The sequence below is a fragment of the Prinia subflava genome, chromosome 8 (assembly GCF_021018805.1).
Source record: "Prinia subflava isolate CZ2003 ecotype Zambia chromosome 8, Cam_Psub_1.2, whole genome shotgun sequence".
NCBI lineage: Eukaryota > Metazoa > Chordata > Aves > Passeriformes > Cisticolidae > Prinia > Prinia subflava.
This window is the reverse complement of record NC_086254.1, coordinates 35,360,369-35,382,466: the sequence shown is the minus strand read 5'-3', so window position 1 is coordinate 35,382,466 and position 22,098 is coordinate 35,360,369. Positions and strand designations below refer to the sequence as shown.

At 50.4% G+C, this 22,098-nt stretch overlaps 2 protein-coding genes across 6 annotated transcripts in view; both read left to right on the top strand.

The window, feature by feature from the left end:
* CEP250 (centrosomal protein 250) overlaps positions 1–3,334 on the top strand; it is a 28,033-nt gene extending 24,699 nt beyond the window's left edge. For 3 of the 5 annotated variants that reach the window (XM_063404711.1, XM_063404709.1, XM_063404712.1), the window contains 4 exons: positions 678–833; positions 1,224–1,337; positions 1,491–1,541; positions 2,570–3,334. In XM_063404711.1, the coding sequence (XP_063260781.1) occupies positions 678–833; positions 1,224–1,337; positions 1,491–1,541; positions 2,570–2,860 (612 nt within the window). In that variant the 3' untranslated portion in view covers positions 2,861–3,334. The remainder of the gene's footprint in view (positions 1–677; positions 834–1,223; positions 1,338–1,490; positions 1,542–2,569) is intronic. The other 2 variants (XM_063404710.1, XM_063404714.1) reach the window with 2 other exon arrangements.
* Positions 3,335–7,044: 3,710 nt separating this feature from the next.
* LOC134554233 (uncharacterized) lies at positions 7,045–11,217 on the top strand. Its single transcript, XM_063404716.1, has 4 exons — positions 7,045–8,304; positions 9,066–9,224; positions 9,568–9,657; positions 10,042–11,217. Exons 1-4 carry the CDS (start codon positions 8,209–8,211, stop codon positions 11,140–11,142), a joined length of 1,446 nt encoding a protein of 481 aa, XP_063260786.1. The 5' UTR covers positions 7,045–8,208; the 3' UTR covers positions 11,143–11,217.
* The last annotated feature ends 10,881 nt before the right edge of the window (positions 11,218–22,098 follow it).

Sequence of the window (22,098 nt, the reverse complement as noted above, 5' to 3'; positions counted from 1 at the left end):
AAAGGCACGAAGGAGGAGGTGGCTCCTGACTGAATTCAGAGCAGTGCACATAGCCGGATTGATCATGTGGTATTTTCAAAGAGCAGTTCTGTATGAGGGTGTAACAGGTGAGAAGAATAGAGAACGAAACTGTAGTATTTTATCACTGCAGAAATACATGCTTCACCCACATTTTGCATCTTTGGTTGTCTGAGGACATGACAGTAGGACTGTAGGTAAGAGAATTTACAGTGATGATCAAAGAGGATGACCAAAGATGGTAAATAACTTCCCTAAGAGGAAAATGTAAATTTTTAAGTATTCACAAGTTAAAAATTCACAACTATCTCTCAGTCACAAGAAATGCCTGAGAGAGAGAAAGGTGGAGAAACTACAGAGCTTTGTAAAACCATGAAGTGACTGGATAGGAAATTATTGCTTCCAGTCTCTCAAAACCAGAATGGGGAACACTGAACAAAATTAGCAGGAAGCAGATCCAGAACAATTCTCTATTCATTCTCCAAGGTGATTTGGAGGAGGCCCCCTAGAGAGAGGGTGTGTTGTTTTGGCCTGTGGACAAGAAGAAGAAGGACCTTAGCACCATCCATTCCTGGTGTGGTCACTCTCCCCGATGTATTGATCCTGACACGCTTCTAACCTCTGTGGCACCAGCTCATACAATCTCTCTCAATGCTCAGCAGGCTGTTGCTGAAGGGGAGCAGCTCTCATGGCTGTCCGAGAAGAGACTCATGTTGCAGAGCTTGGAATGTCTGCAGCAAGCAGTTGCAAAGCTGGAAGATGAAAGGGTGGAGATCAAGCAACAAAACTCTGAACTCAGGAGGACTCTCGAGCAGGTAAATTGGGCTTTTGCTGCCTGTGCAGAGCCTCAGGCTCCTCTGGAACATTGCATGTTAGCCCAGGCATTGCTTTAGAGATCTCTGCTTGTTTCCCCGCCTCCCACTGTCCCTGCTGTGGACACACTGTTTTGTTTGTTCTCTCTCTTGATGCAGTCCATGGCTTTCACAAAGGCACCTTCACTCTGCTGCCTCCCTCCCTGGGCCCGTGTCCCCAGACACACACTGGCCTCTCTTGCACAGCCCCCTGTGAGAGCTTTATGGCCCCAGTGTTGTCTGGTGCAATTCAGGGTCTCAGAGCAGAGATCTCCTTGCCTTGATGTCCAGAGGTCCTTTTGCTGCATGTTTGCTGACAGGTTTCTGAGCCCCTTTCTCCCATCCAACATGCAGGTGGAACATGAACGGAGGAGACTGAAGAGATGTTTTAGGGGTCAGTTACTCCCAGATACCTGTGGATTTTCTCTCTCTGAGTCTGAGCAGTGCAAGTTGCCCACTTCTAGACAGGTGAGAACAACATTTTCCTTGGTGTGAGAAGGCTTTGGTCATACAGAGGAATGATGGGAGATCCCAGTGGCAGAAGCCCTCCAGTAGAGACCTAATAGAAGTCAAATGTGGCTGTGACCAGACTGAAAACACATCCTTTCATTTTCTTCACAGGAGGAGTCTCATGCTCACTGCAGTCAGCGCTTAGCTGAGTTACAGAACCAGGTGAGGAGTAGGAAAACTTCCATCAAAGGCTGCTGTGGTTATACTCATGGGCACAGCTTGCATGCTGCTACAGCCCAAGTTGTGTTTGGCTGTCAGGAAGTGAGTACAGCAGGTATTGTCAGTCATGCACTTGTTGGCAACAACCAAACAACATCCTTTACCTTGATCTTATCTCTGACTTGTCTAAAGATCAGGCAAGATCAGGGGGAGAGAGAGGGGATGAAATTCAGAACACTGGAAGTCACCTGAAAATATCAGAATCATAAAATGCTCAAGGTTGGAAAAGCCCTCTGAGATCATCTAGTCCAACTATTAAGCCAGCATTGTCAATCCCAACACTAAACCATGGCCCAAAGTGCCAAAGCCACGTGTTTTCTTTACACTTTCAGGGACGGTGATTCCACTACTTCCCTGGACAGTCTGGACCAGGATGTTCTCCTTTGTTGCCTGTTTCCATTTTCCCTTGACTCTGTAACAGTGGTCCTTGCATCTTAACAGAAATCCAGGGATCCGAGGCAATGCCAGAGGCTTACTATTCCACTGGGCTTAGTTGCCCACATTGTGCTCTGCTCCAGTGTGGAATGCTCTGAAGTTTGGGAGAGGGAGAGTTTGCTCCCTGTCCCTCAGCTGCCTGTCCAGCAGCTCATGTAGAAGAGTCCTCCAGCAGCTCAGGGAAGCAGCAGCCCTCGTGCTGAGGCACAGCCTGTGGAGAAAGGGGTCAGTGGCCCAAGTTTGTGCTCTGGAAATCAGAGTTGGGTTCCTAAATGCTGTCGGAACTCTCTCTAATAGACCTGTGGTGGCTGAGGGTTGTACATGGGAAGGGTTTGCCAGCCATGAACTGGACTTGTTGATCGTCTGAGCTCTGTTCAGGGCCAGTCTGGGAGCCTGTTCCTTTCCCTTCCCCAGGGGCAGGGTGTTGGTGAGGGCTGGAGTTGGAGGCTGTGTCTGCCCCGACAGCCGGTACCGTGGGGCTGCGGATGCTGCTGCCAGCGTGGGCTTGTCTGAGCCGGGCCTTGTGCCTCTTTCAGGTGTCCCTGCTGCACTCACAGCTGGCCCGAGACCGACAGCACCGGCAGAACTACATTGAGAGCTGTGCAAGGACCAGCCAGGAGCTGTCTGACCTTCACCAGGAGCTGTCCTGCTCCTTTGCAGCTGTGCTCAAGGAGCCCAAGGCTGCTGTTTTGGAAGCAGAGACTCGGAAGCTGGATCAGTCTCTGAGCCTTAACTCAGCACTGACATCCCTGGACCGGCAGTCTCTGGAGAGACAGCCCGAGCATCCAAGAGCCAGACCTGCCAGAATCGATGATGACCTGAGGTAACAGCACCTCTAGTCTCCATTTGAATGGAAGGATTTCTGCTAAGACAAAGAGCTTATGAATGTGAGAAATGGGATCAACTCCTCAGGGCAGGGCTGCTCTCTGCATTTAACATCCGTTGGTCTCACATTCAGCTGGTGTCAAACCTCACCTTATGTTGAGGATTAGGATCTGTGAAGCATTATTTCATGAAGTGGATGATTTTTGGGGCCAAAACGTGAGAACAATGACGTAGCTGAGGAGAGAATGATGTATGGAGAAGGAAACCCAAACAAGAAATGAATAATCCCTGAACAGTAACACTTGTGGGTGGCATCTCTCTGAGGGCAGCTACTTAAAATAAAAGGGCACAGAGTGTCCTATGAACAATTAAAGTAACGTAACAGTTTGTGGTGTTTGCATTTTGCAAGCATCTCCTAGGGACAAACATTTTAATTATTTTTTAATAAATTTTTTTTCAGAAGAAAATTATACTCATTTTCACTGGCACAATGAGGCTATTATGAGCTCTTATACAGTTTTCCTTCTTGAGGGCAGAGGTGTTCCCTGCAACAATTAATGGGAATTTGAGGTTTTATCAAACAAAGGGCTGAAGAGTGCACAGCAGGGATCAAAGTTCTGTGAGAAATGAGGCTTCCCTTCCCTCCCATTTCTTCCCTTTTTCCCTCCAAAGCACTGGTAGCTTTGCCCCAACAGCCAGCCCAAGGGGCAGCTCGGCTTCTCTGCACAGGCTGTCAGTGCCCAGCTCCAGCCCTGCCACAGCCTGAGGCGGTGGATGCCGTGGAGAGGGTGTCTTGGGCAGGGGGAGCTGCTCTCCACCAGCAGCTGAATCCCCTCCCTCTCATGCTGCCCATGCTGCTGGGGATGCAGCCATGGGCTTTCTGGGCCAATGCAGGGAGAGTTATCCTCTGACTCTTATCCCCATCTGTCAGCCCAGCAATCCTGTATCTATAGGGTCTCTAGGTCGTCTGTAGGGTCTCTGAGGAGCTGGCAAGTCTAAAGCACAGCTGAAGGAAACTGGAACCCTCTGCTTGGTCCCCTCTTACAGCTGCTTTCCTGCCCTAAATCCTCTTTTCTAGCTCCCCCAGGATGTAACAGATTGCAGGAAGAGTAGCGCAGGATGTGGCTGGGGGCTGTCTCACCTCTCACCACCAAGTGCAGGGTGTTGCTCACAGCAGACCATTCTTTCAAGGTGATGGTGGTGCACTGGCAGCTGTAGCGGCCGCTGTCCCCTTCCTGCACGTGGGAGAGGCTGTAGTCCCCTTGTTCCCTTGAGTGTACCTGGGCTCGGCTCTGGCCCTCCAGGTACAGGAAACAGATGGTGCCGGGGTGTGTGCAGGTGCAGTGGAACCTCACACCAGCCCCGGCAGTCACCTCGTGACCAGGCAGGACAGAGAGGTTGGGTCTGGGGAGACGGAACTCTGTGGGGACAGGAGAGGGAATGAGAAGGTGCAGAGGGTTTGACGTGGTGCCAGGAGCACCAGGATCTCTGTGAAGCCACCAACTGGCTCAGGCAGAGGTGAAGATGATCCCCACCTCTCCAAGCCAGGGAAGAAGATAAAACCCCTGCCCATCATGTGGACATGGAAGCCAAGTGGCTGCATCCATCCCGGTGTGCCCTGGGGCATGTGACCCCACAAGAGGGGAAACAGCACATCCCTCACCTGCATCTCCCACCATGGCCATACTCCTATTGCCAGGTGGCCCCACAGCTGCATCCTATGGCTATGGCCTGATGCCCCTGGGCCTGTAACCGTATCCCCATGTCCCTGCCCCATAGCCATGGTCCCCTCACCACCCATGTATGTCTTCTTGCTCCTCTGCAGCTGCTATTTCTGAGATAAAAAGCCACATTTCCTGTAAGTGCAGCAGGAAATTGAAACTGCTGGGCCAAGGGGGTGCCAGGGCTTCAGTGCAGGGGGGCAGAACTGGGCACAGGCACCGGGCAGCGGCTCCGGGCAGAGCGGCGGCACTGGGCAGAGCGGCTGCGGGCAGCGGGCAGGGGTCTCCCCGCAGTGCCCATCATGGCCCTCAAGCAGCCAAAGGCGTGAGTGGGTCTGGGGATGTCACTGCGGTCACTGGGGGTTGTGGCTGGAGCGTTCTGGGGGTCACGGGGGGCTGTTGGTGGGGCAGGGGGCTCAAGGGTGTGGGGAGAGCTGAGGGGTGACTGGGGGAGGTGGGGACTGTGGCAGTCAGGGCTCACAGGGAGGGGGTTCAGGGGCTGCTGGATGTCGTGGTTTTGACTGGGAGAGAGAGAATTTCTCCCCAGAAGCTGCTCCAGGGCTGTGTTTGGGATTCAGAGTGAAAACAACTTTGGTAACACACTGAGCTGGAGTCCTGTCGAGCTCACTCCAAGTCAAGGATTTTTCAGTGTCCCATGCTCTGCCAGTGAGCGGGGACCATGGCCGGGAGACCCGACCCAAACAGGCCAGAGGGATATTCTGGACCACAGAACTTCTTGCCCAGTACAGAAACTGGGAGAAGGTTGGCCAGGAGCCACCGATCACTGCTGGGGGATGGCTGGGGCACTGGTCAGTGGGTCATGAGCAGCTATTGGGCATTGCTGGTTTCTCTCAGGTTTTACTCTGTTCTCTTTCCTTTTCATTACTATTCTTATAGTAGTAGCAGCAGAAGTGATAATATATTTAGTCTTGTTTCAGTCATTAACTGTTCTTATCTTTACTCGTGGGTTTTACCTTTTCCTAATTCTCCTCCCCATCCCACCAGAGCAGCAAGCAGCTGCGTGGGACTGAGTTCCTGGCCAGGGTTAAACCATGACAGTCCTTACTGGTGCTCAACTGGGGCACAAAGAGTTGAGATAATAGATCTGAGCAGACTGTGTTAAAGCAAAGTTGTTGAAGCATCTCTTGTATTTATTTAATAGCTCTGGGTCACAGTTTGCTCTCGGAGTTCCTGCCCTTGCACTCAGAGGTGCATTTTATAAAACCCTTCCTGGTGTGTGTGGTCCCGTGGGAATGTTCATCCTCCCTGGCTCTGGGCTAAGGTTATCCTTCTGTTGTGGTTGCTAACACCGGGCTGTGGTACGAGAGAACGGCTGGAGCTGAATCCCATCTGCCGGCTGTGCTCAGCATTGCCGTCCCTGCTGGGCGTCGGGAGCCATCCAGTGGGAACTGTCAATAATTACACCTTCAGGCTTTTCTCCTGCCAGAGCCGAGCCATGAGACAAATCTTCCAGCAAGGCCTTTCCTCTTGCCTTGCCTTGCCTTGCCCTCCCTTTCCCAGTGCTCTGCACCTACCCAAACTCTAAGGTCAAGTCCAAGAGGATGGGCACGCAGACAGAAGGGTCTGACAAAACTGGGGGTGTGGTTTAACTTGTTCCTTTTCCTTTTCTGCATAGCTGCCTTCCCCTGCCCAGGGCACTCTGCTGCACCTTGCCTGGTTTCATACAGGCAGAGCCCAGCAGGTGCACAGCCTGGGCTCTGCTCCAGCTCTCAGGCAGCCCTGTTGTTACAGAAACTTGCCTGAGCATCCCAGAGGCTCGCTGGCAGTCACACCACCACCACCAGACGGTTCCTGCTGGGACCAAGTCCCTTTGCAGTGGGTGGCTCAGCTGAACCAAAGGGTGCCCCCACTGACTCCCCCCGCTCCCCCCACTCTCACAGTCAGACCAGGTCTCCCACAGCAGAGTCTCACATGTCTCATTCCACAAAACAATTTATTCACAGCACAGGAACACAGAAACAGCTTGAGCTGGTGCCTCCAGGGAGGGACCTTGAACCCCTGGGCTGTTACACCTTCACACTCCAAGCACAGCAGAGTCTCAGCTCTTTCTCCTGAGGCTTGGCATCTGCCCTGTCTCTGAGTGGCCACTGACCTGGCTGTGCCACAGGTCCCCGGGCTCTTTGTCCTGCCAAGGGTCAGCAGGTCATGGGCTCTTGCCTCGGGCTCCTGCCAGCCAGAGCTCAGGCTGGAGCTGGCAGTGCAGCTGCACCCCCAGCCACCTGCACCAGGTGTATTCCTCAGCACCCGTGCTTTGCAGCTGCCCAGGAACTGCACACAGGGCCTCCTGCTCCCCTCCCGGGACCGCACGCTGGAGCTGCCGGGGCTGCCTGAGCACTGCCCCAGGTGCGGGTGTGTGTGAACACTGCGGGGCTCACGGCCCTCGTGGCCCAGCAGGACGTGTGGCACAGGGCAGCCGGGCTGCAGCCGATGCTGCTCCACCCCTTGCCAAGCTGGAGAAGAGCTGCAGCTGGAGCGAGTGCCAGAAACTGCTTTGGCAGGAGAGGAACGCCGTCCCTGGGCTGTGCCCCTCGCTGTTTCCCAAGAGCCCCGTGGTAATCAATCACTGCAGCTCCAGGAGATTGCTCTGCCTGTCTCTTGCCTTTGTGCAACGAGCAAGGCTGGCAGGGCTCTGCAGTGTAAAAGCTGCCCCAAGGAACCAGATGGGCTGGAGGAACGGGCACTGGAGACCTTGCCAAATCCAGCCAAGATGGGGTAGGAAGTGAGAATAGATGGGAACAGCGGAAACCAGGGCAGGGGATACTGGGAAGATGGCAGAGGGGTGTCTGGGTTGAAGGTGAGCCTGAGGAAAGGGGAGGACAGGGCTTTCCCTCAGCCCATGCTTCTCTTCTGTTTCTCGAAACATGACCAAGGGATGTCATGGTGCCAGGGATGGGGGAAATATCCAGCTTGCTGCAATTTCCCCAGTTGTGGGTGCTTGGCCACAACAGGGAAGAAGGTCTAAAAAGGGAAAGGGGGAAAAGCAGAGCCCAAACGGCGCATGTTTGGAGTGGCAGTTCCTCCCATTCCTTCCTGCTGGCGAGGACACTTTGCCTCACAGAATGACAGGACAGGGGAGGGGGAGAAGGGGCCTGTGGACAGGAGCTCTCACAGCCAGGTCACACAGAAGGGGTCCCACAGGGCTGTCCAAAGGGCCTCCAGGTGAGCCCCCCTCCCCCAGGTGTGGTGGGCAGTTTCCATGTGACACAATGTCAGCAAGGTGGTGTGACAATGCGGTGATGTGACATCACCATGATGTAACAATGCCCCATCACTGTGAGACCTCTGGAGCACGAGGAGTCAGCGTGGGACCACAGCACCACGAGAGCTCTTGGAAGGAGCTGTGAAGCTCCATCTCACTGCTGGTGTCCTGCCAAAAGGCAGAGGCACTGCTGAGTGCCTGGGAATTAGGGGGAGGAGAGCAGTGGGCTGATTGAGAGAGCTCAATTGGTGAGGCTGGGGCTTGGGGGTCTGCTCTAGAGCCTCAGGACCCTCAACTCTTTCTCTTGCACCTGCTGTGCAGGAGGCTTATTGAGCTACTGCCTGGGTGTCTGTGTCTTCCCAGCTCAGCCCCAGAACTCCACACCTGGGAGACTGCAGCCACCAGGCTGATGGATTCTTACCTGCTGGACCTCCCACTCGGAGTCAAGATCCCCGTGAAGCCCAAGTCCAACACTGTCTTCTGCAGGGGAAAGCTGGGGGAAAAGGTAGAGGAAGTAAAAGAGCAGAAAAGCTCTCCTCTTTCAGGGGGTCCCCATCATGCACAATCCTTGTGGCCACCTCCTCTACAGCAGGAGCTGCAGCCCTACAGTCAGACAGGGCTGGGCAGCAGAGGGAAGCTCCAGGCTCCCTGGAACACAGAGGAGAAGCACTTGTCAGTGTCCTCACTGGTTTCTGGCTCTGTGCATGTGTGTGGCCAGGTCCCTGCCTGCAGCAGGTGGCTGTGTTTGTCCGGGTGCCAGGGCAATGCACCCCTCCAGCTCATCCTGCCATGTCGAGCCAGGCACTTTGAGGGAAACTCCAACCTTCTGCAGCTTATTCTGTTGGCATATTTGGAAGAGCTTGGGTGTCCCTGGTTGGGGAATGCACACACGGTCCTCCTCCAGCTTGCACTGCACCTTCCCAAGGTAGAGACTTGCCGAAGGCAGAGGCAGCTGACACAGCCCTTGGGCCTGCGTAACTGAAGGTTCATTTGTGGATGGGTCAGCAGTTCTTCCTGGTGGCCTGAGGTGTCTGTTTCCTGGTGGGGTTGCTGCTGGGGTTTGTCTTCTTTTCCTCAGCCCATCCCATCACAGCCCAGCCTGGCCCAGCACTGCCCTGCGGTCTTTCTGTGAGGGCCTCTGTACCTTCAGAAGGATGGAGAAAAGCTTTGGTCTTCAAAGTACCTTGCTCTTTTCACAAGTACCACATGGTACCTCTTTGCTGCTCTCTCCTGCCTCCTCCATACTTTGGCAAATGTCTCTTACAGCTCTGCGGGCCAAGTCCTTTCAATCTTGATGATCCCTACATCCACCACACGAGCCTGCAATACAACTGCCTGCATGACCCCCACCTTCAGGACTACCACAAGCGCAAGGACATCCTGCGGATGCTGAAGAGACAGGGCGTCATCACCAGTGACAACAAGGTAGGTTTGGGTGTTGGGCTGATCAAGAGCAGCCCTCTTCAAGCAGGGCTCCCACAGCCCTTGCTGCAGCCTCCTGCTGCTGTCAGAGGGCAGGGCCGTGCGCTGGTGTCCCTGGGAGCAGAAGCAGCACCAACATCCCCCTGGCAAACCCCAGTGCTGCCCTTCTCAGCCACCCCCACACTGCTGTTCAGCCCTGGCTGGGGGAGTATCAGTGGCTCCCACACCGGGGTAAAGGGGGAGGCCTTGGGGGCAGCTCCCCTCCCACTGGGGTCAGGCTATTTTGGGGAAGGCTGTCTGCACGGCTTGACAGGGCTTGGGGCATTCTGCCCTCGTCTCTCCCTAGGTGCTTTGCACTCCAAAGGAGTTCAACGAGTACAGGAACTATCTAACCAGGATCAAGCTGGAGGCAGAGAAGATCTTGAGGCAGCAAGAGGTAGGCAAAGCGTTGTGTTCAGGGGCACAGGACTGTGCAGGGCTGTGCTGCTGGGCCGGGCGCTGTGGCGGGCAAAGGACTCTGCAGGCGGGAGCTGAGCCAGCGCAGGGCGCTGAGCTGGGCACGGGCAGCAGGGCCATGGGCAGGCACACGCAGTGCTGAGGGAAGCCCTTCTCTCCTGCCCTCATGGCCTGGGCCCGTGGGAAGCCTCAGCACGCACGGGCTGAGCAACATGAGCTTCAACCTGGTGTCACTATTCAGGAGGGGCTTCTGCCATCCCGGGCAAAATTGTAGGATATTCCCAAACTGCTGGGAGCCACTGACACTTCCTGCTGGGCAGAGGGGCAGCCGCAGCCTCAGAAACCTTCTTGTTCACATCCACAGGAAAGCAAAGAGACCTCCCTGAAATCAGGGAGATTGAGAAGAGGGAAAATAGCTTTGGACAAGGGCCAAACCTACTCCAGAGCTGAGCTGGGCGTTGCTGCTGACTCCCAGAGGAAGCCAAACAACACTGCTGGTTTCTTGAATGCTGTCTTTGAGCAGCTGACTGCAGCAGAAGCCCAGAAGCTCCAAGAGTTGGTTGAGACTGTTATGCACGAAGTCTTTGGGAGGCTCAGGCTCCCTCGGGAACACTATGTCAACTTTTTAAGGAGCGTTGCTCGGAGGATCAGAGGAATAGTTTTTAGTGGCTGTATGAGAACCGAGACATCTCTAGATCGCTGTCAAGAAATGGAAATGGTGGCCAAGGAGCTTGTAGTGAAAGCGTTGGAGATCTTGGGGAATCGTCTGGAGTCCAAATCTTCCGTGCCAGGGAAGGCAGATAGGCAAAAGGAGCAGCCTCTTGATGGAGGAGCCACCGAAGCAGACAAATCCAAAGAAGCTGAAACAGACAGAGCACTTTTATATGCTTGCCTTGACAATCTCACCAGAGAAGTTGTTAAGAATGTTCGTTGCCTCTTGAAATCCATGATAGCTTCCCAGTTTGAAGGAGACTCCAGCTACGAGTACACTGAAATCCTGAAGCTTCCCAAGGCTATGGTTTCCAGCAGACAGAGGCAGCCAGGATTCCCTGGAGCATCTGAAGAACAGAGCCAGAATGCGAGCACAGGAGTAAAGCTGCCTCCCTTAGGACCACACCTCCATGCAGAAAGGACTGGCTATGCCAAAACCATGGAGCCTAAGTATCCTGCAATGGCGAAGGAGAGCTTGGTGAGAAAAAGGAATCCAGCAACCTCAGGCAAAGCTTTGGACATAAGGACCATGGCAAATCGGATCGCTAAGTCTCTATTGGACCAGATTGGTCAGGATGGGCCTACACCAACCCCCAGACAGAATCTTCAAGGACCTGTCCCAAATCCAGCCACATCCCAAGGTGGAGAGGAGAGCTGTGCTGTTGAGAACACTCTCCCCTCCATAGACCCAAAGTTTTCCCAACAGCCTGTCCCTTCGGAGGGTCCGAAGGCCCCTGCCCAGGCCGGAGCATAGTGCAGATCAGTGCACCCAAAGTTCGTCTGAGGTGTGAAAGGGGTGTGGCAGGAGAGCTGTAGGGTTTGCTTCTAGATAGCAAACCTCAAACTCTTGTTCCATCAATAAAGAGTTTACTTCTAAGGCTTTGCTTGTGCTTCCTCCAAACCACGCCAAACTGCATCTATGCATTTTCCCTGCTGTAACCTGTTCCATCCTCTCCCCTTCTACAGCCTCAGCCACTTTTACAGGGAATCTGAGATAGGGAGGTGAGGAGTAGCCAGAATTTTTGTCTCATACAGCAAGATTTGCTGTCGGGCAAGTGGAGGGACATGTCCCATTGGAGACAGCTGGGGTTTCACCTCATGTGAAGGACAATGATGTCTTTGCCTTGTGATCCTTTTTGTAGGGCCCTTCCTCCTCAGATCCCTCCTGAGGGAGGAGAGCTGTCCCAAAAGCTCTTCATGAGCACTTGCTGTTGCTGTGCTGGGGATGGACAGCAGTATCTACATCTGGGCACTGCTCTGACACCTTTGGGTCTTATCTGCCCAGAGGAGGGAGGCAATGAAAAGGTGGAGGCCCGAAGTTCTGAGTTTTCTCCTTTTTTCCACACACTGCCCAGGATTGGAATGGCCAACCCCCATCCCCATGGGTAGCGTGATGCAGCTGCTCAGCAGTGGTGGTCTGTGAGCAAGAGCTGGTCTAGCACAGCTGGTGGAATGGCGCCACTGCGGGGGAGTTAAACGGGCTGGAAGCTGCCATCAAGGTGTTATAAATGCGTAGCCAATCAAATTAACAAAATAGAATTTTATTAATAACTTACAAAATAAAATTTGGAAACAGAATTTGCAAAACAAAAAAGCCACAAACAAAGTCAGTGTCAAGCCCGGGGTCGGCACTGGGTGAGCCTAGCTTCAGCCTCTATCGCACCGGAGCTCCCTGTTCACAATTTCAGTCCCAGGAGGGTATATACAGTTTTTCGGAGGGACAGGGCATTACCTCATACTTCTTTGTCTTTTCGACTCCTTTTCCATATTCATGTAATTCTGTCCTCACTGCCAGATGGTTGACTGTATTTTTGAGAAGAGATGAATACTTGATTCAATTTCTGGGAATCTCATATTGGGATGCACACCCCAGATGATGGAGGCTAGACCCATATCAAGCGATAATCCTTGGTCGTTTTCAAGTCCATCTCCAGAGTGGGCTTATCTCTTCTCATAGTCACTCTCCTTTCAGTTGCAAATCATGGTCCTTGCCCGAAACTCGGTGTTTACAATTCTTAATCATTTCACTTTATCTCCAGGCCCGAGTGACTGCTACTGTTATCTCTCCTAAAACGCGACTGATTTTATACCATCAATCACAAATGTGGGTTATTCCACATCATATTACATGAACATGAATGTTATAAATGCCAGGACAATTTATTTCCAAATTCAATAATTTGGTTCCGTCGGTGTGCTCACAGAGAGCCAATGGGCTCTGTCGCCGCTGGCCCAGACACAGCAACAGGTGTCGTAGGGGGGTCAGTCTGCGAGCAACGCAAGCAGTACTGACTCCTGTGGGTTCTTTGCCTGGCAGAGGCTTATGCGAGCGATGGAGATTCGACAGGCAGTGGAAAGAAAGGAGGAAACAATTTCAGATGAACAGAGGGTTTATTGCAAACACCTCGTTAGCCTGAAACTGTTCGGGGGGAGAGGGGTGTGAGGGGTTTTTGTCCGAAGGATTCGGAGGGGGGGCAAAGGGGGTGGCCAGCCACTGCCAGCCAGCCGGGGCAGGTTGCCAGGGGATACAGGTGTAATAGAACATCACTTGGACCAATCAGGGGAAAATAGGAGGGATTTACAAAGGCGGGAGAAATGACAGGCAGCTAACTGTGTGTCGCATGACAGGTGCCGGAGTCATGTGAGTTAAACAAAGGAACAATCGAGGGGTGGGGTACAGGGAACCCAACAAGTACAAAAGTATAGAAAGCCTAACCGATTAAATTAACACACTGCCACATTTGGTTTATTAAAAATTCAAATCACAAAATTTGGATTGGAATCAAATCACAGAATTTTAGGCAACAAAACCCCCACAAACAGCGATACCTACTTGACAGAGTTTTTCCCGGGAAAATAGCCAAGGGTGACCTCTGAGACACACAGAGCCTGGCAGTCTGCTGTCTCTAGCTGGGTACATGAATTTGCCCGCTTAGGGACTCAGTTTAAATACACTTTATTTCCCCTTCAGCAATATTCTCCCCATAGTTTCTGTTAAGCACCGGCGATTAAGAGTGTTTTCATTAGGCCCTGAAAGAGTCCCTCGCTCCGTATTCAAGTGCTAATGTCCAGATTCAGTCCTTGCTTTGAGGTGATTATTGGCCGTAGCAGCATGGATGGCTTGCTGCACGTAGTCAGAGTGTAGGTTGGCGATGTTCATTGTCTTCTTCTGACAGCGTTTTTGCCTTGTATTTTTCACCTTCTATTTCTGGACCGGGAAAATCAGGAGAGGTGCTCAACAGGAATCTGTGAGGCACACGGGTGGAGCACGTACACATCTATCATACATTTATACAGTATATTACAGTTTCCAGTTTATAATTATCCATAAAACATGAATTAAATAACCCTGTTTTTCACAATTCCCCCATTTCTCTCTTTTGTCAACAATTTTAATTCATGTTTTGTATTTGCCTTATTGTTTTCCTCTATTACTGCCCATTAACACCCTTCTTCCCAAATTGTATTTCAAACCTTTTTAAAACCTGAGCAGCCCTTTTTCTTTGGTTTTTCTTTGTATTCATAATTCTAAAAGTTCCCATTCTCCTTGTTATCCAACACCAGGGGATCATGTATTTCATGGTAAGTCTGGGATTTACCAGGATCCATATCATTCCCATAGCCCATAATCCTATTATCCCTCCTCCCCTTTTTATTATCCACCCCCACATTGAAAACCGGGTGTCCGGATTCTTTAGCTTGCTTAACATATTTTCTTCTTCCCTTTTTATGAGACAGTCCACCCTCTTTGACTGCACATTTGCCCAATTTTCTATTTCAGTCCAAATTAAATTACTTTTACTTTTCGGAGTGTTGTCTCCCACCAGTTCCATTATCTTCTGCAGCCTTTTTAATTCAATTTGTATACTGATTAGAAATTTGTGGATTCTCATTTCAGCTTTTGCTATTTGAGCCGGGTTGCATGTGATTACAACTCCCTCCGAGGTTCCTTCTGAGGGGCTCCTCTTGAAAGAAGAGGGTATTTCTGGCCATAAATCTTTAGACAAGGTCTGTGGGCTGGAGTTTCTTTTAATCAATTTCCTTCCCTCATCCAGATTTCCCTTTTGAAGGTGCTCCATTTTGGACATCATGTCAACTTTGAGACCGTCCTCTCTAGGAATCCCCAGGCTGAGTCCAGTTTCATTGTACTGACCCTTTGTAGGTATTACAGTTAAGCTTATGATCAGTAGGGAAATCCACAAACGAGTTCCTCTGTTTATGCCAACGCCCATTGGGTTGCAACCAATGGCTGGTTCCGGGTTCTTCTCAACAGCAAGAACAGGTTGCTCAGACCCCCTTCCTGATCCTTCCTTCATTTTCTGTTGGGTTGTTTTCCCTGGACGGCTTGAGTTGCCCTTTTGTCACAATAGGAGCTTTACTGGATCAATTTCTCCACTTCTATGCTTTTCACACTTTCTCCTCCCCCCCGTCGGCTGAATTTCAGGTATTTGCCAGATTAACCCACACTACTTCCAGCAGACCGCAATTTTTAAGATCGTATGACCAAGGAGAAATACCTCCCTTCGGGTTACCCTTCCCTCTTTTTAGTTTTCCTTTTTGGGTGGATACAAAGTTTCCTTTGAGGATTCTTTAGGCTGCGGCTTGATGTTCCTCCGGGCGGTTGCGTCCTCGGTGTAGCCGGAACTTCAGATCTCCGGGGAAAGAGATGACTTTCCACTTGGGATTTTCCCTCGGGGCTGCTAATTTCTTAGCTCTGGAGGCGTGTGTCCAACCTCTCTCAGCTGTTCGGATGGCTGTATCTGTAGTTAAAAGGACAAGAAAGGGTCCCTACCAATGAGGGGTTAGTGACACCGCTTTCCAAACTTTTATCAGTACTTTATCTCCTGGTTGTATATCGTGAATAGCAAATCCCAAGGGAGTACTCTGTATAAGTATTCCTTTTTTCCTTAATTCTTGTAAGTTTTTATTGACAGCAGCCAAATAAGGCTGCAGCTGCGAGTCCTCCACTTGGGGATGTCCCACTGGCATAACATGTTCATAAGGCATCCCATATAGCAACTCAAATGGGGATAGCCCTCCCTTTGAATTTGGGATCATCTTTATATTTAGCAAAGCTAAAGGTAAACATTTTACCCAGGACATTTTTGTTTCAAGCATTAACTTAGCTAGCTGAGCCTTTATAGTCTGATTCATCTGCTCAACTCTCCCTGAGCTCTGAGGATGCCAAGGGGTGTGATAATCCCACCGTATTCCCAAGGCGTCTGCCAAATGCCTTATAACCTTTGAAGTAAAGTGTGTGCCTTGGTATGAATCTATATAATCTATAATACCATAGCGGGGAATAATTTCTTCCAATATCACCTTAGCCACTACCTGGGCAATGGCTTTGAACTCGGGAAAGCCTCTACCCAGCGAGTGAATTGGTCCGTTATTACTAATAAATATTTACACCTTCCCACCTTTGGAAGTTTGGTATAATCTATTTGCACCCTGCCAAAGGGGCGGTATGCTAAAGGTCGCCCTCCCCAAGGATGGTGTTTGGACCTTGTTCTGTTTATCCTCTGACATACAACACAACCCAGTACCTCCTGTTTTGCTAATTCATATATCCCTTTACAGCCAAAGAATTTCAAGAAGTGTTCCGCTAGTGCCTGTGAGCCCCAATGGGTTTGGGCATGTAATCTATTCAAAATCTTCCTAGTATATTCCTTAGATATCAATTCCCTCCCTTCAGGCAACTTCCATTTCCCCCCCTCCTGCTTGGCTCCCAGTCGGCTATATTCCTTAACCTCATCCTCAGATAGCCGACAGGGGTATTCTTGAGGTTTACTTTCCTTTATCTCCAGGGTCTTTACTGAGAGGAGAGCTGCCCTCTTTGCCTCCTGATCTGCTAGATTGTTTCTGCAAGTCCTGAACTGAGCACCAGTCTGATGGCCCCTTACATGCACCACCGCGATTGCTTTTGGTCCCCTAACTGCTTCCAGAACCTGCCAAATTAATTCACCATGTATCAATCCCTTCCCACGGGTGCTGATCAGCCCCCTCTCTTCCCAGATTTTTCCAAAAGTATGTATTATTCCATAAGAGTATTTAGAATCAGTGAAGATGGTCCCAGTCCTTCCTTTAAGCCTTTTTAAAGCTTGTAGGACCACAAAAACTTCACACGCTTGGGCTGACCAATCAGCACTCAGAGGTCCTGATTCAATAACCTTTCCAGTCTTTCCATCTACAATAGCATACCCCGTTTTCCGCTTTCCATCCACAACCCGTGCAGACCCATCCACAAACCACTTCTCGCCTTCCTCCAGCTCTTCCTCCTCTAAATCGGGTCATATTCTTGTTTGTAATTCAATAATCTCAGAGCAGTTGTGACTATATTCTTCAGACCCTTCCCCAAACAGAAACTGGGCGGGATTTCGAGCTGCGGCTGTACGGAGCTCTAGTTCGGGGGAATTAATCAAAATTGCTTCATATTTTAGCAATCGGGAATCCGTGAGCCATTTATCGGCTTTTTGCTATAATAAGCTCCGGACATTGTGAGGAGTATATACTATCAGGGGAGCACCAAAAGTTACCTTCTTGTCTTCCTCCACCATTAAAGCTACTGCCACAATTGCCTGTAAGCACGTCGGCCACCCTCGGCTGACAGGATCCAATAACTTCGACACGTACCCCACTGGTTTTCTAGCTCCCGCCCATTCCTATGTTAAAACTCCGTACGCCGTTTGATTACTAACATCCACAAATAGTTGGAACTGCCTGTTTATATCTGGCAAACTCAACACCGGGGCTGTTACCAAGACCCCCTTAAGGTTTTCTAACCTTAAATCATCCTGTTCATTCCATTTTACCCAACCTGTGGTGAGCTTCTCATAAAGAAACTTAACTTTCTCGCTGTATCCCTCAATCCATTGCCTACAATACCCCAGGAGTCCCAGTAATTGTCGGACCTCCCGTTTCGAGCGCGGCGGTGGCATAGCAATAATTCCCGATATCCGTTCTGGATCTAACTTCTTTTTCCCTTTTACCAACCAATGCCCTAAGTATTTCACTTCTTGCTCTGTGAACTGTAATTTTGACTTTGACACCTTTAATCCTTTTTCCCCTAGGAAATTCAAGAGCTTTATTGTACCCAATCTAACTCCATCTTCTTCCGGCCCGGTAACCAATATATCATCCACATATTGCAAAATTTTCGTCCCTTCCACGGGGACAAACTGATCAAGCAATTTCCCCAGAGCCTGGGCAAACAGGTTTGGTGAGTCTGTAAAACCCTGAGGCAGGGTAGTCCACCTCAACTGTTGTTTTCTATTTGTGTCCGGATCCTCCCACTAAAAGGCAAAGAAATCCCTACTGTTCTCAGCCAGGGGACATGTCCAGAATGCATCCTTCAGATCTATCACACTATACCAAACATCCTCGGGAGATATCTGGTTTAACAAGGTATAGGGGTTTGCCACGACGGGAAAATTAGTTTTTGCTCTCTGGTTTACTGCCCTCAGATCCCGAACCAATCGATAATTCCCATCAGGTTTCTTTACAGCTAGGATGGGGGTGTTATGTTTAGAAATACAGGGTTCCAGGACACCTCTTTTGAGTAGATCTTCTATTATAGGTTTCAACCCCTTCCTTCCTTCCAGGGAGGTATAATATTGCTTGACCCTGATGGGGTCCTCCGATTTTTGTATTTCTATTTCAATCGGATCCATGTCTATGATTCCCCCCTTCCCTGGAGTATACCACACTGAGGGATCAATTTTTCCCTCATCTCTCTCAGTCAGCTGACACAACCTTACCATGATATACATACCTTCCACCATGAGATTTATTCCCATCCTTACTATCAAATCTCTTCCGAGCAGGTTATAGTCTGCCTCCTCCACCAACAACAGATCAATCACACATGCTTTATCACCTAATTCCACCTTCACCTCCTCAATTATAGGAACCCTGAAGGGTTCTCCCTTAGCTCCAATCACTAAAACCATACCATTACTCTTAAACAACCTTTTGCTAATTTCTTAACCGTAGAACGTTCAGCTCCAGTATCAACTAAAAACAACACCTCCTCTCCGTGGGGGCCTATTTTCAATTTTACCTTAGGCTCATTAGATGGACCAGACCCCAGAAAAAAGAGCCCAAGGGTGTCCTATTCACTCTTGAACATTTTTTCATCCTTCTTCCTCTTACGACATTCCCTTTTGATGTGTCCCTTTTCCCCACAGTAAAAACACCAAGGAGCCTCCTTACGAGCCTCTTGTCAGTCCGGGGGGAGCCTTCCCGGTTTTTCCCTAACGCCACTTTTCTCCAAAAATTCAGACCTTTGTGATGGTCCCTTGCCCTGGATTTCTCTTACGGCCGCCACCAAAACACGCGCCTGGGTCTTTTGCAACGTCTCTTCCCGTCGCACATACACCCTTTGAGCCTCTCTTAACAACTCCTGTAAACCTTTTCCTTGCCAATCCTCAATTTTCTCCAATTTCCTTCTGATGTCCTCCCAGGACTTAGCTACAAACTGAACCTTTTAGCAACATCTCTCCCACAGGGGAATTAGGATCTGTACCTGAATACAGGTATAGATATATACCTGTATATACTGTATATACCTGATATATACTGAATATCTGTAAGCTCTTTCTTAACCTTTCCAACCACTCAGTTGGCGCCTCATCCTTACCCTGGCATTCATTCATAGCTTTACTGATGTTCTGCCCCCGAGGCACCGCTTCCCTAATGCCCTGTATAACAATACTCCGTAGATCCATCATGCTCTTCCGCCCATCCTCTGTTTGGGGATTCCACTCCGGTCTACGGGTGGGCCATTTTAAGTCTCCGGGGGTTCCCTGGGGATTCTGCCTTTCCCACTCCCGCATCCCTGCTTGTCGGACCAGTTCCCTTTCCTCTTGATTAAACAAGATTCTCAAAATTGCCATGATATCATCATAGGTATATATGCTAGTTCCTAAAAACTCATCAACCCTTTCCGCAACTCCCAAAGGATCATCCATCAAATTTCCCATTTCTCGCTTAAAAGCCCTCACATCCATAGAACTGATAGGTATATGAACATAACCAATGATCCCTGGGGAAGTGGGTACCTCTCGCAAAGGGTATAGACTCTTACCTTCTTCTTCTGTTTTGCTATTTTCTTCACCAATTTTCCTACCTCTCCGACTAGTTTTCCTACTCGCGGAGGGGAGTACGGGTTTTGGCTCCGGGTGCGGACGCTGGCTTGGGCCGGGGAGAGAGATTGCATTTGTCTCAAGGGGTGAGACCTCAGGATGACTGAAAAGCGGTGGGGCCGGAGCCTCCGCCACCAGGACCCCGGTTTCCAGCGGCGGCGCTGAAGCTATTACCGGGCGGTCCTGAACGGGCTGTAGATTAGGGTCAGGACCGGGTTCTTGTGTCGAGTCAGGGGCTTGTGCTGGCGGAGATGTACAGGGGGGTGGAAGGTAGTCCAGAGGGTCCCATTCCTCCTTTCTCCCTGTTTTCATCGGGTACATCCCGACCCGGGATTCCTCCCATAACCGTGCATACTCTAGCTCATCTGTCTCTCTATCCTCCTTATTCCTTACATACTTACACAGGGCCTGGCATGTCCATGACTCGAACTTGCCAAGCATCGGCCAAACCACATATTTCCCAATCTTCTTCCCCCCCCCCAGACTTCCATACAAAAGTAAATCATCTTTTTCTTAGATTTCTCCCTCCTTCCAGGACATTCGTTCCAATATTCCAACATCCATCTCAAGGGGCTTCCCCTTGGGATCTCAGGAACCACTTCTGCCGAGTCTTCCCACAAATCATCCTCCTGATCTCTACTGAGATACGCTCCCATACTCCCCATGGCACAGAAGTTATGAGATACTATATAAAAATTAAATCCCAAGTTTTCAGAACTTGGTGCCGTTAACTTAATAATCCAGCAGATGACCGTTCTGTGGATGTTCAGTTAACAGCGGGCTCTGCAACCACCACCGAAAAAATTAACGGACCCCTCTCGGTCGCGGTCAAGAAGGCTTACTAGTCCCCGAACTTGAAGGGACGTCCTCTTTCCTTCAGGACTCCTGGTGACTCCCACACCCCGTCGGGTAATATTCACACGCGAAATATCACGCTTTCCAATAGCTTCCCAATCGGTCGGCCGTGTCCCTCGCAGGAGCAACGGAACCACGACCTCAAGGTCCACTCTCGCTTCGTGATAAATCACGTCTCGTTCACGCACACACTCACACGCACATATACACGTTCTCAAACACTTGGTCACCCCACTCAACCACACTATACTTATGGTCCTTTTCCTGCCTGGATTCTTTGTGCACGTCGATTTTTACGAGTGAAAAAAAATACCGTGGTTACCAGGGAAACCCCTGCTGAGTTCTAGAGCCCTCCCCAAGCTAGCTTGTCCTAACACCTAATACCTTCGGTGTTGTGGGTTCTGGGTTCGTAAAGCCAGTTCGTTCTTCCGGACTTACCCGCTCTGCCAGGCCGCTTTTTACGGCGGGGCACCTCCTGGTCAGAAGCGGGGGTCCGTAGAATATTCAAAACTGGCCCCGCTGTTGGGCGCCAAAATTGTTATAAACGCCAGGACAATTTATTTCCAAATTCAATAATTTGGTTTATTAAAAATTCAAATCACAAAATTTGGATTGGAATCAAATCACAGAATTTTAGGCAACAAAACCCCCACAAACAGCGATACCTACTTGACAGAGTTTTTCCCGGGAAAATAGCCAAGGGTGACCTCTGAGACACACAGAGCCTGGCAGTCTGCTGTCTCTAGCTGGGTACATGAATTTGCCCGCTTAGGGACTCAGTTTAAATACACTTTATTTCCCCTTCAGCAATATTCTCCCCATAGTTTCTGTTAAGCACCGGCGATTAAGAGTGTTTTCATTAGGCCCTGAAAGAGTCCCTCGCTCCGTATTCAAGTGCTAATGTCCAGATTCAGTCCTTGCTTTGAGGTGATTATTGGCCGTAGCAGCGTGGATGGCTTGCTGCACGTAGTCAGAGTGTAGGTTGGCGATGTTCATTGTCTTCTTCTGACAGCGTTTTTGCCTTGTATTTTTCACCTTCTATTTCTGGACCGGGAAAATCAGGAGAGGTGCTCAACAGGAATCTGTGAGGCACACGGGTGGAGCACGTACACATCTATCATACATTTATACAGTATATTACAGTTTCCAGTTTATAATTATCCATAAAACATAAATTAAATAGCCCTATTTTTCACAATGAATGATTTTACATTTACATTGTATGAACACGAATTATCTGACATCATATATTACAAAAGGCCTGTCCTTTCCCCAGGCAATGAGATAAGGAACAGCTGGGGACCTAAGGGAGGCAGCGGCTCTCTGGGGCTGGGCCTGCCCCACAGGAAGGGCTTGGAGCCCACCCAGCAGCCCTGGTCTGTGCCCGGCAGCCCCGGCCTGTGCCCGGCAGCCCTGGTCTGCTCCATCTCCCCCCTCAGGCTGTGGGCGGGGGCCCCAGGAGGAGTCACAACCGTCCTGGCCCTGCTGCAGCTCCAGAGCGGAGGGGCCGAGGTGCCTCTGTGGGCACTGCTCCCCTCAGGGGCTGGGCAGGGCCTCACACAGGTCCCGCTCCTCTCGAGACTGCCTCGCCTCATCTCTGGCTGCAGCCCAGAGTCCCTCAAGACACGCATGTCCCACATTTACCTCATCAAAGTGTGTGAATATCTAAAAAGGGGATGCCAAGAGGCAGTGCCCAGCAATGGGACAAGAGG

Excerpts from the sequence above, each read along its gene's own strand:
- LOC134554233 (XM_063404716.1), top strand. The coding sequence starts at position 8,209 with ATGGATTCTTACCTGCTGGACCTCCCACTCGGAGTCAAGATCCCCGTG. Across the intron at positions 9,225-9,567 it reads TCATCACCAGTGACAACAAG|GTGCTTTGCACTCCAAAGGA; the intron begins GTAGGTTTGGGT and ends GTCTCTCCCTAG. Across the intron at positions 9,658-10,041 it reads AGATCTTGAGGCAGCAAGAG|GAAAGCAAAGAGACCTCCCT; the intron begins GTAGGCAAAGCG and ends TCACATCCACAG.